This window comes from Tribolium castaneum, chromosome 1, assembly GCF_031307605.1.
Source record: "Tribolium castaneum strain GA2 chromosome 1, icTriCast1.1, whole genome shotgun sequence".
NCBI classification, from domain to species: Eukaryota; Metazoa; Arthropoda; class Insecta; order Coleoptera; family Tenebrionidae; genus Tribolium; species Tribolium castaneum.
The window spans coordinates 14,565,252-14,582,857 of record NC_087394.1 but is presented as its reverse complement, the minus strand read 5'-3'; the positions used below and the strand labels follow the sequence as shown (position 1 = coordinate 14,582,857).

The following is a 17,606-nucleotide window of genomic DNA, read 5'->3' as shown; positions in this document are numbered from 1 at the left end:
AGAAAAAGGTTATTGAAAAAACCCGAGTAAGTTGCAAAAAAAATTGTGGTAAATTTTTGTTTAAACAATTGTCTTCGGTAATAATAATTATTTTATTTTTAATTTTACTTTTACTTATTTTTGAAATTGCAGTTATATGAGTACATTTAAAAAAACAATAATTCGTATAACTATATTTTTTTTCAAATGTTGTGGAAGGTAAAATCATGTTTCCATGTTTGTAAATTGAGTGGCTGTATTCAAAGAATAATTCTCATCCTACGTTACCATAAAAAATTACATTTCTCGAGAACGAGAATATTAAAAAATCGCTCACACTTGTTCCATACTTTTTACACCTGGTACAAGTAATTGTTTGTTTGTTTGTATCAGTCTGTAAAAACGCTTAACCAGAGGCCTATTAGTCCTAATTGGAATAATATTAATAACGTCAATATATTAGGTGAGATAATAATTTCATTAAACTAATAAATCTTTTCTAATTAGTGTCTGGTTTTGCATAAATCTTCATTGCAAGTGGGTATTTTACCGAGAAAATGATTTATATGAATAGTTAACTGTTACCACAATTTCTACGTTCTGATTTACATAAGCTTTATTTGATTCAATCAAGCCATTCATTATCAGATCGGACATCTACACATTCTACATCCAAATAACTGATCTGTAATTCAAATAGGATCAGTTAAGTTGTCGTTTTATGTAGATTTCGAACAGTGCAACAAACGTCTTGTAAGCTTATCTCACAGTTTGAATTTTTCAAAAAACACATTCAAAACTTGTTTGGGAAGTGTTTGATAAAATTTGATGAATGCCTAGGACAATACAAAATAGACCGCCAAAGGTTTATTCATGTCACTTTAGACTACACTATTTGCAATTCAAGGTTCGATCGACCGACAGTATCAATTGCAAACGATCGGAAATATTGTTTTATTTGTGTCTGTCTTCCAATGCAATTCTCACATATCACGTTTAAGTCGGTTTGAATAATGTGATCAGAGGGATGGTAAGTTCGCTCATTGTAAATCTGCAGGATTTAGATATCAATTTTTATAACAATGTGAACAGAAAGTAACACACACAGTAACAAATGTGCCCTCCAATCAATTATTTCAAGATTGTATAATAAGTTCGGTGGAATTATTTTTGTATTATACTGGCTGTCTCAGCTAAGACTTTCGAGCTCAATATCTCAGTTATTTGTCAACGGATTGTTATGAAATTTAGAATGCACATATTTTAGGAGGTGGTCTTTCAATTAGAAGCAAAAAAATGACCTCCAGTTAAAAAATGAAATTTTAAAACACATTTCTTTTATTTAAAATTAAGCCAAATTACCGTTGGATCGTTAAACCCCGAAAAATAAATGGCCACACAAAAAATTAACGAAATCGCTCGGCTGATCCAAGAAAAAAATTAAATTTTGTTGTTAAAAACTTAATCCAAATTTTGATAGTAATTTAGGCAGTCGCCTTTTGAAACAATTGATGAAGCATTTCTATGCGGCATTTTGTGTACCACTGAAAAAAACTGTCAAAAGTGTGGCGCTGTCAGAAAAGTAAAATTGTTTTAATTTGGTGAAATTACTTTAAAAACCTACAACAGTGGTTGAATTTTCTGTGTTGTTGAAAAAGAAATCAATATTCGCCTATGGAAAGTGTTGTTGGACTTTTTGTGAAATGTTATTTATAAAATTTAAAGTTCAAAGAATCGTCAATAATTTGAAGACACAGGAAGCGAACCTGAACTAAATGGAGTGAGGACAAAACACGTCACTGGAAACGAAGCAATAGTTAGGGCTATAATTCAAGCTTTTGAAGAGAATCCAATCAGCAGTGTACGAAACATTTCCAAAGTCCTGATGTTCAAGTGTCTAGAATTTTTCAGTTGTTGTTCAGTCTTTTAGTCCTTTTTGAAAGAATTAAAGCACCCAGTACCAAAAGTAAGTCAAAAATATTGTTTTTTAACTTTGTATAGGTGAGAGATGATTGTGAAATGTCCCTTGCGTAACAGTTACGTTTCTGCGAGTAGGGTTGACCAAAATTCAATGGTAGTGCTCATTTGTCTTATAGAGATCTACGCTTTTGCATCTATACTCACGTTTAACAGTTTGTTTCTCATTTTTCTCGCGAAACGGACGTCTTCCACGAACGAGTTTTTTCTAACAGCATTTCACTGACGATAATTTTTTTAATATAAGTCGTTAAAAGGCTTAACATTTTAAAAAGGCATGTAAAAATTACGGTTTTAAAACTTGAGTTGTTGCATTAATTGGATTTTAATCTTTATCTTCTAAAATATCTGCATTTTAAATTTCATAAAAATCCGTTGACAAATATTTGAGATATCAGGCTCGAAAGTCTTAGCTGAGACACCCTGTAGATAAAACCCATGTTGCAGTTTCAGTAATGTCGGAATTTTTATGAAAAAACACGCAGACACATTAAAATAGTGAATCATCACAATTTTACTGACAAGCAATTATCACATTTTTTACAACATTGTGGACATGCCAATGTTTTATTGTTTTTCAAATTGATTCTTGTCTGTCGAATTTTTGTTTCAATCATACTATAGCAAATTACAATAGATAACAGTAGTTTACAATTATTACTATTACTAGATTATTTTGCTGTTGTTAAGTAATTGTTGGACACTGATTTCAAAACTACAAACTGATTTTTATTTTAATATAAAAAATATAAATTTATATAAATATAAAATTGATTGCAATAATTTAAAAACATACATTTTTTAATATAGTTTTTTGCATTTCACGCTCATACTATGAAAATTTGGGATAAAGTTAAAGCATCTAATGGAAGTGGGTTAGAAACTCTATCGTTTGCGATATAAGTTTTTTCTTTTGGGCAACTAGAAGTATTTATTTTTTCACAGGCACTAAAACTTGAAATACCCTGTATATACCGAAAATCCAGAATTAAATATCGATGAATGAATGCAAAATATTTTAGAAAACTTAGATGAAAAGACTGATGAAGATGATAGTGATAAAAAAAACTTGACTTAGCACCACAGTAAACTCTGAATATTTTAAAGTTTTTTTTGTAAAAATATTTTTGCTGATGTTTTTTTTAAATTTGAATATCTTTAGTAGGCAGTTTATTGAATGATGCCTTCCTAGTCCTGTAAATAGCGCTTTATTTCGAATTTTGTGGTGTTATGTTGTGTAATTAGCAAATCCAATGTACAATGTGTTTTTAAATGATTCTCATCTAGTTAACTTTTAAATTAGTTCACATATAAAAAAATTGTGCCGCTCTGCTGAATTGAATTCTCTGTCAATAAATGTCACAACTGTCAGTTGCGAAATTCAGAAATTGTCAATTAATTTCTTTTAAGAATTTCGTTAAAATGCTACACTGTGTAAGAAAACACTTTTATTGTTGAAGTTTATTTCCGAATTAGAGACTCAACAAATGGCGAATGGTAATATTCTGTGTCTAAATGCCTGTCATTAATTCTGTAAAGCGGCATTTCTGATTTTACATGGGAAATTCACAGACTATAGTCACTGTGTCACAATCCTTTGTCACCCATTTGTTCATTAAATTTTTTTTTATATTTTTTATATTAAAATTACCAACCTCCCATTAGTGGACACCTCCCCACAACGGACAATTAAAGATTCCTCATCGGTGTCCGCTGCTGAGAGGTTTTACTGTATAGCTAACCCAAATTTGTATTTCTTTAAAAAAAGGACGCAGCTTTTAGTCATTTATTCAACTGTTGCCTGAGATTTTTTGCTGTTGTTGAATGACTGATGGTTGCTGATTTCAAAACATCCAATAGATTTTTTCTATCAGCTCTAGTTTTATAGTTATAGATAATCTATATTAGCATTTATTTAAAAAAGTGCACCTAGTTTTTTAGTCATTGACTTCTTTGTAGCCTTAGATTTTTTGCTAACTGTTGCACGCTGATTTCAAATCTACAAACAGATTTTTTCTATTAGCTCTAGTTTTTGAAAGATAGAGCTAACTCAAGTTAGTATTTCTTAAAAAAAGACACAACTTTTAGTCATTTACTTAACTGTTGCCTCAAATTTTTTTGCTGTTGTTGTATACTGATTTCTAAACATCCAACAATTTTTTTCTATCAGTTCTAGTTTTCTAGGTATGGGTAACTCAGATTAGCATTTATTTAAAAAAGTGCACATAGCTTTTTTAGTGATTTACTTCTTTGTTGCCTCAGATTTTTTGCTGTTGTTCTGCAAATTGTGTTTTTCTATCAGCTCTAGTTTTGAAATAATATATAGTTCATTTTTTTAAATAATCAACTGTCAATGTCAAAATTCTGATAAAGACTGGACTGTATCACCCAAAATGTTCATGCCCAACCACTTTTGAAACTGACTGTATTCTGTATTTGACATTTTAAACACCAGATTTGACATTTTTGAAAATTAGACGTTTGTGTTAAACGTTAATTCGTTAGTCTAAAGGTGGTCTAAAATAACTAAATGTGTTGTTGTACGTGTTTTAAATTGGAGACAACTTGAAAAATTTGGAAATTGAATTTGCCAGGTATAAAATTACACCAACCTTAATTCAAAAAAATTACTATTCATGAATAATGTCAACCCGACGGCTCTTTGACAGTTGATTATAAAAAAAATCGATTGTAGCTAACTCAAATTTGTATTTCTTAAAAACAATAACTCAACTTTTAGTCATTTTTTAACTGATGCCTAAGATTTTTTGCTGCTGCGGAATGATTGATGGATAGTTTTCTAGAAATAGGTAACTCAGATAAGCATTTATTTTTAGTCATTGTTGCCTCAGATTATTTGCTGTTGTTAGTAATAATTGTTGGACACTGATTTCAAAATTGCAAACTGATTTTTTCTATCTGCTGTAGTTTTGAAATATAGCTAACTCAAGTTAGTATTTCTTTAAAAAAGGGCGCAACTTTTAGTCATTTATTTAACTGTTGCCTGAGCTTTTTTGGTGATGTTGAATGACTTGCATGCTGATTTCAAAACATACAACAATTGTTTTCTATCACCTCAACTCATATTAACAGTTATTTAGAAAAGGGCACATAGTTTTTTTAGTCATTTACTTCTTTGTTGTCCTAGATTTTTTGCAGTTGTTAATTAACTGTTGGACGCTGATTTCAAAACTGCAAACAGCTAACTCAAATTAGTATTTCTTTAAAAAAAGGAGGCAACTTTTAGTCACTTACTTAACTATTGCCTCAATTTTTTTTGCTGTTATTGAAGGCTGTTTTCAAAACAACCAACAATTTTTTCTATCAGCTCTAAATTTCGAGATATAGGTAACTCACAGTAAACTTTAGACAGAAAATATGAAATTTGCCACCAGATTTGGCAACTTAATGTCAATATTATAGGCTACTTAGATGCCAAATTTAAGTATTGAAGGAATAAAATAATGCTATTTTGTGGTATAAATAAAATATGATAACTGAATCTAGAAAAGTAAACTGACCTACCTTGATCTACATAAAGCTCTTTCCTACGTTTATTATCTTGAAATATGAAGTCATATTGAGAATAAATGCGGAGCTATTTTTGTCGTTGCTTAATACCTGCCTTCGTCGACATAAATAAGAACATAATTCCTATTATTTTTCTCCGACAATAAAAATACCCAGTCATCTAACTAGACTATCTCCGATCTAAATTACAAATAGATATAGGCATTAAAATCTCTTACAACAATTCGAATAATTGTTCACTGACAAGTTTAATTAGCATCGATCTATTCTTTCGTCTCTTTACTTCTCACGAATATAAAAGGGAATCAACCAGTCATGCACCAACCTCTTGTGAATCCTGTCTCTTGCCCATGTTTGGACACAATAATACACCAAGTTTACTTAAACGACTTTCGATCTGAATAAACAACAAATGGAAAATAATTGCACTTTGTTGTGCTGAAACATCGCTCAAATCAAAAATATATTCAAGCCCACGTCGGGTGGTGTACCAATCGATATGACTGGGACAAAGAGACGTTGCCCAGGCAACGGCGCGTCTGGATTCAAGGGCGTCATCCAACGTTTTTTGCGGTTTAATCTGGGCTTCCGCTTAATTTTGCCGGTTTGAAATGTAATTTCATTAGAGAAGACTCTTATAAATCGTGGAGCATAAGGCGAAAAAAGAACAGAACGACTCCAGTATAAGAAAAATATAAAGTTAACCGATTTTTTTGGTTGGGTTAACTGTAACTCATGTTTTATAGCAGGTGATCAAAAATGACTATTGAATTTGGCAACACTGCAACCGAATATTTTGCTTTAATATTTTGGCAGGGTTAACGTGCTTTATCACCTGAAAAATGGAAAAACACCACCATTTGCGAACAAATTTGGTTAACTTTTAGCTTATGTTTAACGACATTCTTGGACATAATTGATTTATGGTTAAAAGCCGACCTAAGATGTTTGAAAAAGTTGAAAAAGGGAAAAACAATGTCGTTTATTTGATCTAGTTTAGTGTTATCTGGGTCCTGTTTATTTAAAACTCGAAAGTTTTCAACTAAAAAAGGATAACTTAATTTTTTTGGCTTGTTGTTGACGAAATGTTATTAACTGGCTTTTTGAATCATATGTTGTACGGGATGATACCAATTTCGCTAAAATTTGATAAAGTTTCTATATTTTTTTCAAAATTTTGAAAAAGAAAAAGACAAAAACAATTATTTATCTGACCTAATGTAGTGATTTTTGTGTATGAAAATCTTATGTTTCAGCCCTAATTCATGTTTAAAAACCTAAAAAAACGTCATAGTAGTAATACAATTTTCAACCAAATGTTGAAGAATTTTGACTAATTTTGATGAAATACCGCTCGAAGACAAGCTAAACCAAAGAAAAAAAATTACATAAACATTAACCGAATTGGGTGATTTTTCATTAAGTCTTAGTGAGATTATTCAAAGGAAAGTTAGTTTTTACTCAAAAACGTAATTAGAGAGCCAAAAAATCTAAGATACTGACATTTTCGAGCTAATTTGGTGTTTTTAATGTTTTGAGAAATAACCTACTGAAACTTAAAAAAAAATGTGATAACCTTTCTGAACATTATCTGACACAAAAATCTAGGAATTTAATTCAACAACGTATTTATTACTTTCGACCACATTTTGTGATTTTTAGGACGACAGTTTACTCAAAAACGAGGTACCTAAATAAAGTCACAAGAACGAAATAACACAAACTTCGATTTATTTTTGTAAACGAAGAAAATAGAACGAAACAACCTAAAATATCATTAATTTTGATCTAATTTGATGGTAAAAAAACTGATTTGTGTTCAACAACATTTGAAACAATTGAAAAATGCAAAAAAATTTCGGCTAAGTTTGGCAAAGTCGTAGTTAATTTTTAACGAAATTTTGAGTTAATAGTAAAAACAAGCTAAAACGTTTGAAAAAAAAAGGGAAAATCAATGCCCTTTTTCCCGTTCTTGTTTGTCAAAATCTTGTCTAAAACTGTTTTTTTTTTACTTAAAAACTAAATAGTCGAAAAATCTTCAATTAACACCATTCTCGAGCTAATTTGGTAAATTTTCCGTCTGTTTTAACGAATTAACTTACTCAACAATTTTGTAATTTCCACTTTTAACAAAATCCCCAAAAAAAATAATTCAAAAAGTATATTTGAATGAAATTCAAAAAATATTCAAAAAAATCAAAATAACCTGTTTCAAAGTTTCAAACACATGTAAAAATAACACATTTTTGACCACTTAAAGTTTGAACATGTTTGAAAAAACTGTGTTAAAAATAACACATTTCTGACCGTATTTTTTTTTTTTGGTTTTTTAAGTTATATTTGACAAAATTTTTCCAAAAATCGAGTTTTTAGTTCTGTTCGTAATAAGATCTTGCAAAATAAATGGATCTACAGGCCATAAACGAACTAAATCGAACAAAACAAGCTGGTAATTCATCCAGTTTTAGCTTATTTAAAAAAAATACAAAAAATTCCAGGTAAATTTAAAGAATTTTTGGTTTAACGAAATTTTGCTAAATAATTGTGCTTGTGGCTAAAATCGAGCTAAAACGAGGAAAACTAATTAAGAGTTTCAGTGAGAACTTATTTTAAAAGTTATTATTCAAAAATGTAGTTAAATCTAACATAATTTTCGAATTATTTTACAAAAAAGTAGGTAATTTAATTCGTTTTTGGTTTAATGAAACACAGTTTCGACCTCTAGTGTGGTGATTTCTTAGCAATAGTAAAATTATTTGTAAAATAAGTTAGGTTTTTATCTAAGAGAGATGCTTAATCAGTCGAAAAATTCAAAATGACACATAATAACTCACGTAATAACAAAATTTTGGGAATAATTGCGTTTCTAGTTGAAAAATGTAAGCACTAAATTTAAGAAAAACACAAAAAGAATGTCATTTTCTTATATACTAAGTACTAAATTATATCACGATTGCATTGGTCTGGGTATTGCTAAGTTTGTCTTGACAGTTTCGCTAAATTTCATTTTGGACTATTATTATTTAAAAACAAAATAAAACAATGTTGATCAATTAATGTTTTTAAAAATTAAACGAATTGTTCAAATTGTAAGTGCAATTCGTTTTTTTGGTTGCATCTGAGCACGTGTCAGAAATAACCCACTACTGACTCACCCTGTATATACTTGCATTACCACATTAATAATTACACTAGTTTTCAGAATATCCCCTGCCTCAAAATTTTTGCTACTGTTAAGTAATAATTGTTTTATTACCTAATTTCAAAACTGCAAACAAATTTTTTTTCTATCAGCTCTAGTTTTTGAAATATAGATAACTCTAGTCCTCAAATTAAAGTTTCTTTAAAAAAAGACACAACTTATAAGTTTGTAGTTCCAGATGGCCTTAGAAATTTTTTCATTGTTTTTCCCGTACTTTACACAAGCTGCTTAACAAAAACACTGAGCTGATGCGCCGATTTATGACCACCCTGTAGGTAACTCATATAAGCACTTTCCGCACTTTTCATAATCAGATTTCAAACTTACATAAACAATTAACTGTTAAATTTGTGGCAACAAACAAAAACTAAAAGTTAATTCTACCAAACGTTTGGAGAAAAACTCACATTTTAAAAGTCGTTTCAAAATGCGTTAGATTTTTCTAATTGTTTTTTAGTTTTTTTTTTAATTTAACCAGTTCTGTTATATTTTCACCAAATCTGACATTGTTGTTTGGGGAAGCAAAACTGAAAAGTGACGTCGTTAAAACGTTACTCCAAAAGCTATCCAGAGTTGTTTAGACAATATTTAAAGTTAAACAGCTAAATAATTTCTAACAAAGAAATGATGTGCTCTCCTTAACGAAAAGGATTCAGTTCTTTTATTACAAATTGAAATTATTAGTTATTTGTTTATTTTTTAATTATTGCATTATTTTCCTTCTTTTAACTGCACAACAAACAAAAACTAAAATTTTGAGGATTATCCTTTAGAAAAGGTTAATTTTACCAAACGTTTGGAGAAAAACTCACATTTTAAAAGTAGTTTCAAAATGCGTTAGATTTTTCTAATTGTTTTTTACAGTTTTTTTAATTTAACCAGATCTGTTATATTCTCACCAAATCTGACATTATTGTTTAGGGCAGCAAAATTGAAAAGTGACGTCGTTAAAACGTTACTCCAAAAGCTATCCAGAGTTGTTTAGACAATATTTAAAATCAAACAGCTAAATAACTTCTAACAAAAAAATGATGTGCTCTCCTTAACGAAACGGATTCAGTTCTTTGATTACAAATTGAAATTATTAGCTATTTGTTTTTTTTTAATTATTGAATTATTTTCCTTCTTTTAACTGCACAGCAAGCAAAAACTAAATTTTCTCTTCTCACGATGACTCAAAACTAAGACTTTCCCCGTTTTCCAAACCGCGTCATTTCTTCAAAAACGCTCGTTGTCACCTCGTGTTTTATGGATGCTTCAAATGTCAACAAGAATGTTTTTCTTCTTTATGTTGTCATTTTTCTTTTCCACATGTTTCGCAATCTCCTAATAAAACTGTTACGAGCTCGGCTGGCGCAAAGAGAAATTGGTCAAGTTTTAAGAACCACTTCATGAGGAGTCATACCGTATTTAGCAATTACGAGAAACTTGCACTACCAGTCGCTTTAAAAATTATCCTACACCCGTGTGCGTGGTAAAGAAATGTTGAAACAGCCGACTTGAGCTGATTGAAATTCAAAAACCACAACAAAAGATGGACATTAAATCATCTCACGCCCTCCTAACGAGGGTAGAAATATTAGCATCTAAATCACTCGGTCGGGCTACAATAGATGACGTTTCCACAAAAGGGGTTCATTCGTGAGCTTTAGGGAATTAAAAACGAGTCAAAATGCGACCGTTATCTAAAACACCGAAAAGGAAACACGAGTGACATTCCGAGAAATCGCAATGTGATTATTAATGAAGGCTATTAATAAAATCATACCTGGTTTGGTTGCACATGCCAACTTCTTCTTTTTCCCTGTCTTTGAAGACAGCTAAAATCGCCGGATATTTCTGTTAACTGCGGTGAACAAACTCTCGTCTGTCCGGTGTCTTCGTACACTCCTGGTATTAGGCGAAGTCTATTAGCCGGGCAAATACCCTGGAATTACACTCATCAATATTTTTTCTATTTCATACAGGCTGTTCCATTATTATTGTGTCAAAGTTAAACAGGTGGTAGAACATTCAATTTTAAGGCAAAAGTTTCCTATAAACATGCATCGAAAAAGACTTGGTAAGGGAGCTACACCCCCCGAAAAGATTCCTTTTTTGGTGAGTTTTTCTCTGTACAGGGTGTCTCAAAATTGACGCCCGTGCGTTAGGAATTTGACTCAGGAGGTTAATACAAATCGAAAGTTAGGAGTAAAAAAAATTTCAATTGTCTTTAGTTTTCGAGTTATTGATAAAAATGTAAATAATCAGCTTTATGCAATCTTTCCAATTATTTGTGGAACATAATTCATTAGTTGATGTTAGCGATGTTAAAATTCTTTGGATCACTCTGTCTAGTGACGAGTATTATTAATTTTCTTCGGTTTTGTATGTTTAAAATACGATACTATAGTGGCGGTCAGCTCGATTTGCGTGTGCGTCATCAATTTCATTTTTTCATTACCAACACACAGCTGTAAAAAAATTATCAAAACAATGTAAATTTAAACAACTAAGGGGTATCTAAGGGTGGTTGTCGAAAGTGTTATCGGTGTTAATCGCAAGTATTTTCCGTTCGTTTATTGTGTTTTGTGATTTGCGTTTCGTTAGGTTTTTGATTTTGCGTTTGTTAGGTCTTGTTTTGTGAATCTGTATTTTTTGTAACTCATAATTTAAACACTTCGTAACCTCAAAAAATATTTGATAGTTTGTCACCGCTATGGCCCTGCTATGTAAACGTAGTGACAGAAATGTCAGATGACGCACACGCAAATGGAGCCGAGCGCTACCATACTACATTATTACTTTCGATATTTTGTCGATTGTTAAAAGCTCGGTTATAAGTTAGAGGTGTTTATGATGGCAATGCCGCTAGAGGGGTCAGGGCATATGCGAAAAGTTTCCAAATCGCATTGTTGCATATTTTCTGGCAACAAATTTGGTAAATTCGCTTTTAACAAAATTTAATGATTAAATTTCAAATTTTAGTTTCTTATCAATAACTCGATAACAAAGGACAATCGGACAATTTTTCACTCTTAACTTTCGATTTGTTTTAGTCTTCTGAAGCAAATCCTAAAAGCACGGGTGTCAATTTTGAGACACCCTGTATATTTCCGAGACAATTACAGATAAAATTACAAAATAATTTGGTACAGTTATCTATTTCTACACGCCTAATCGAATTCGAGGATCAAATTTACAAAATTTTAATCAGTGGCGTTCCAAACTGGGGTGGGGGTAAGATTAAAAATGTCCTAACTATTTTAGCTTTAGTTTTTTAACACTTTTAGCAACAAAATCTTAAATTTCATAGTTTTTTACACAAAAATGGTCTCTTGTATTGTTTCGATACAACTCACCGTTTTTGTGTAAAATTAATTTAAACGTTGTGTAACAGACCATAAACAGCACGATTTTACTCACAAACGGTGAGTTGTATCAAAATAACACAAGGGACCATTTTTGAGTAAAAAACTAGGGTATTTACGATTTTGTTGTTGAAAGTGTGACAAAACTAGAGCCAAAATAGTTACGGTATTTTTTACCCTACTCCCCTCCAGTTTGGGACGCCCCTGATTAAAAATTTTTACATGATTCCCGAATTCAATTAGGCGTATAAAGATTTTAACTGTACCAAATTTTGTAATTTTATCTGTAATGGTTTCTGAAATATTAAGAAAAACTCACCAAAAAAAGCACCCCTTTCAGGGGGTGTAGCTCCCTTACCGATCATTTTTCTATACATGTTTATAGGAAACTTTTGCTTAAAATTGAATGTTCTACAAGCTGTTTAAATTTGTAACAATAAAAACGGAACATCCTGTATTTTACAGCTACTATGAAACACTCATTTCCTTTGCACATTATACTAGCAGGATTCCTATTCTAGATGAAACTTATTACTTCCAAAAAAATTTCTAAATGTTCTTTACAAAAATCGAGGATTTAATTAAACATGTGTTTTTGTAATTTGTCGCCTATTTTATGATTAAATCCTTTAAACCCCTAATGGACATCTCCCGATAACAGACACATCTTCACAACGGACATTTTTGTAGCAAGGAAACAAATGCATTGGAAAATAATGTAAAATAAGCTATCCACAACGGACACTCTATATATCGGACACGGACAAAAAAATCTCCAATTAACATAATACAGGGTGAGTCAGAGATATGGGCGTGCTTGATTGCACCTACATTGTCAAAGATATTGAAATAAATCAAATGGCACTGCAAATGGGATGTCAAAGTGCACGGTCCAAATTATTTTGCCATATACAGGGTTTTCCATTTTTATAGTGCAGCCTTTAACATAGTTTCTTTTAAATGGCACCCCCTGTATATTTGTACATATTTAAATGTGAACTTTTTTAGACTTTATAAATCAGTTTAGTTTTTGAAATTTGCTTTAATCGTTCAAAAGTTATTTAATTTTTTCCACAAATGTACATCTGCAGGCACATTATTAAAAATTCGCAGAGTGCATGGTTTTTCACATATTAAGTGTAAACAACTTTGGGGGGATTTTTCGGCGACAAGAATGTCCATTTGCATTGTAGCATTACCATGAGGTGAAACATTCATTTTTCTTTTTCACCTCTTAAGTTTTTTTCCAAAAGTTTTAGAGATAACTCGATTTTTCTGAAAAATGCACATAAAATCTCTTTGATACCAACGTAGTTTGCCATGTAAAACAATAAATTCTGACATAACAACATCAGAATGGCGTTTTTTGTACGTCACGTTTTGATTTTGTTGTAAAAATAAATGTTTCCTGTAAAATGCATAAGAATCTCATAGATATATAAACTTTAATTTTGATAAGAATTTATTAAATAAAAATAAAAAACAACAGCACTACCAAAGAAAAAAAATGCAAGAAAAAATTTCGTAGAATTGATCATGCCACATTAGAAGCGGTGAGGTTTTACTGTATTGAAGTACGCAACGTCATCAAGTGCGATGTCTTACTATACTATTAAAAGGCCTAAAAAATGTAAAATTAATGTAATATATTTTGTAATTTTTGGCCTAATTGTAAGATAAATCAAGTTTAAGTATCTTAGTGATTTTTAGGTAATATTGTTTTGACAAGATCTTGGTAAATGGATGTTCCCTACATAATCTAAAAAGAACTAAGAACTAAAACAAGCAAAATAAGCTAAAACATCAATTTTGATTTGGTGATTTTTCATCTATACTTATTAAAATTCTTTGTAAAATAAGTACTAGATTTTAGGTTAAAATACTGAAGAAACACCTAAAAACAATCCCATTTTTCCCTAATTTAGTAGATTTTCGGATTATATCTTATAATTTTTTGCCTTATTTTTTGAAGTAAGTCAAGTGAAGCGTCTTGTTTTGCTAAATAAATATATATGTCTTTAGAGCTAAAAAGGAACTAAAGAATTAATAGTAAAACGAGCAAAATAAGATAAAAAATCAATTTGATTTGGTGACTTTTCAGCTAAATTTGGCGAAATTCTTAATAAAATGGCTAAGTTTTTACGTGAAAGTACTCAAAAAACACAATAAAACTCCCATTTTTGCTTAATCTTGTAAAACTGTTCTTGCTTGATTTTAACAATATTTTAAATTTTTTATGTTTCTAGGTGAAAGCATCGAATTCAGTATTTGCTAATAAATACTTAATGTTTTTCTTTATGTATGTGAATTTTTTCAGAATATTTTTGCACTAAAAAAAATTAATATGAACATATTAATAAATATTTTATGTGTTCTACTATTATTCTAAAACGGTGTTTAAATACATAATTAAGCATTTTTCCAAAAAAATCTCTGTTTTACATTTGCTATGAAAACACTTACTTATTATGCTTTGTGTTGGAAACTGCATCTTGTTATGTCAAATGTTCATTCTATTTTTTTAAATGCATAAACTCACGAGGATCCTAGAAATTTATTTGTTGGTAAAAAAATTTTGATTTAACAAAATTACCTTCAACGCAATTATTTTTTTTTATTTTGATTAATTAAATATATTAATTAAATATATATTTAATATAATTAATTAAATAACCCTGTGGCATCTAGCATAAGATAAATATGTGTTTCGCTGTTAAATATTTTAGAAAACAAAAAGAAAATCAAAACATACTCGTAATTTCTTGCTTGTCACTCATTACCTTTTTTTTAAATTTTTCGCAAACAGTTTTCTCTTTAGCATATTCTGATCGAAATGCTCTCCAACTTCTTGAGGAAAAACCAAGTAGCATCTGTTGAATGCATAAAAACTATTTTTTCCTTTATTCATGTTTCAACATTTAGAAAGGAAATTGTTTTCTTTTTCTTTTGTCTTTCAAAATGTTATAAATGTTGATGAAGTAGACTATCTTGCAAGGTTAAGAGTAATTTTTTTTATTTGCAAACAACTGACAAAATTAACAAATTGCAAATAAAAAAAGGAAATTGGGCGTTTAGTCAAAATCACAATCGAAAATAATAACTCGACAATTATTATTGATCTTATAATTACAACAATTTTTTTTAAACTTTTAGTCACTTGAGCACCGGAAATAAAATAAATAATAATTATTCAAGTATAAGTGATATTACCGTCTTTAAAACACGCGCGATTTTTCGAGCACGACGCCGTAGCCGGAGTGCTCGAAATAGAGCAAGTGTTTTAAAGACCACTTATCTACGATTTTTTTGTGTGTGTTAGCATCATTATTATTATATTCATTATGAAATGTATCATGATTCATAAGGATTGTTTATTCTCATTTTTGCAAAACAATTCATTTAAATGATACCAAAAACAACTATCACCAAATATTACGCTGATTAAAAGTTTAGTGCCTTTTGAAGATTAATTTCGAATTATAATATTTTTTATTCTGAATTAATGTTAGTTAATCTGTATTACAACCAAGCGTGATAAAATCTGTGAAAACAAAAATATTTCAAAAAAATTCTTATCAATTTGAATTTCCACTCAATTTATTTAACGCACCCTGTGATTGATTTTTCTGTAGTAAATAAGGAAAACGTTTCAAAATATATATTACACCGATTTTCGAAAGACAAATATTTATAAAATTTAACGTTTAAACTGACTTCTCTTATTACTTAAATATAAATAAACAAAACACTTGTAATAAAGATAAATGATAATTTCCAGTTAGTAGTTCGTGTTACCTGTCTACCTCGTAGAGAGCACAACCACCATCCTTCGATATTTGCCGTATTCTGTTCCAGGACGATTAAAGTATCCCCTTTCCGAAATGCGAGCTCGTCAGGTGAATCCGGGATATTATCGTACAAAGCTCGCGCCAAACAATGCTGAAATTAAAAAAACAACAATTAATCACCATCGATGCCTCCATATGGTAAAATTGAATTTTCGTCACATTATAGCAGTTTTAAAAAGGCGGCAATTTATCAATTTCGTACAAACAAAGGGTGCATTATATAGGGGTAGTAGACAAAGTCCCCTTTGCACCAGTGACTCATGTATAACTAAATAACTTGGCAATGACTTGATGGATTTGACCAATTTTCGGGACACGTGCTGACGGCTGTGCTATTAGCCAAAAGTTGTAATAGGGGTTGAAATGGAAACTTAAAAGTATTGAAAAATGACTGGAGCATATGAGGGACCACAAAAATAATTTATTACAGTTTAAAAGTCATCAAGTGGTGTGTCACGGATCACACAATAATGTTTTTGAATATAATACCTAGGGTAACTCAAACCGGTGTTATTATTATCTCTGAAGGTTATTCCAGTTATGTTATTCCATATGTGGCGATGTTTTTTATTCCCACCGTTATCGGTTAGCGATCGGAAAAAGCCCGGAAAACATTGGATAAATTTCAAAATACTTGGTGGGGAAATGCTGCTTATTTAATACCCATTTAGTTTATACATACAGGGTGACCAAGGGGTGCGTAATCGGTCTATAACTTTTTTGTTACTTTAAGTATTGCCATGCCGTTTTCATTATCGCATAGATTGACTTTTAGTTTTTGAGTTATGAATTTTTTTGTTGGATGAAATTTTCCACTATAAAATCCACAAACTAAAAGTATTTTTATTTTACACAGGGTGTTGTTTAAAGGCTGGTGTACTAAAGTTATATTTTTTTAAATGGAACAGCCCTGTATATTTTTGCATAATTAGATTCTACGCAGTAAAATAATGTTACTTTATGTAAACTATTATGGGTTTATCCCTTTTCGTTTAAGAATTATTCAAGTTTTCGTTGTAAAAAAACAATTTTGAAAAAGTCGCCTATGAATATTTTCCGATAAATTTGCAACAGAAAAACTCAAAATATCTTGCAGTTTTGGCAAATAATCAACTTTTACTTGAAACACGCAGATAATGTACAAGGTGTGCCAAAATGCAAAAAGTTTTTTCAGATGCAACACCATGTACGAGTATTTCTTTACACGTATCAATAGCATTTTTTATAAGCTTTCTAATGATATACGGTTTGTATAGCAAATTAGAAATATTTCTTAAAGTGTTCAAAACATATTTTTCTGTTATTATTTATTTTATTATTAATTCTTGATGAGTAAAATTTATGTACCAAGTAATAATTAAATTACTAAAGTAATTAGTCACATTAGTACATATAAAAAAATATCATTTCATATTTAATATACATCATTTATCATTAACCTTATAATGAAATATTTTTTTGAAAAATCTCGAAAAATGTTTAAAATTTGCTTTGCAAACCCTATACGTATAGCTTATGCAAAATGCCACCGATAAATGTAAAAAAAATACATAGTGTTCCATTTGAATAAAAATAGTTATTTAACTTATTGCGTTTTGGTACAGCCTGTACATTATCTGCGTGTTGCGAGTAAAAGTCGAGTATTTGCTAAAACTGCAAGGTATTCTGAATTTTTCTCTCAAATTTGTGGAAAAATATTCATTGGCGACTTCGTAGTGG

The 17,606-nt window shown here is 30.2% G+C and overlaps 1 protein-coding gene across 1 annotated transcript in view; it reads right to left on the bottom strand.

The window, feature by feature from the left end:
• p130CAS overlaps positions 1-17,606 on the bottom strand; it is a 46,903-nt gene that overhangs the window by 10,772 nt on the left and 18,525 nt on the right. Inside the window, exons 2-3 of the mRNA XM_964572.5 lie at positions 15,835-15,978; positions 10,458-10,616 (exon numbers count right to left, since the gene is read on the bottom strand). Of these exons, the coding sequence (XP_969665.2) occupies positions 10,458-10,616; positions 15,835-15,978 (303 nt within the window). The remainder of the gene's footprint in view (positions 1-10,457; positions 10,617-15,834; positions 15,979-17,606) is intronic.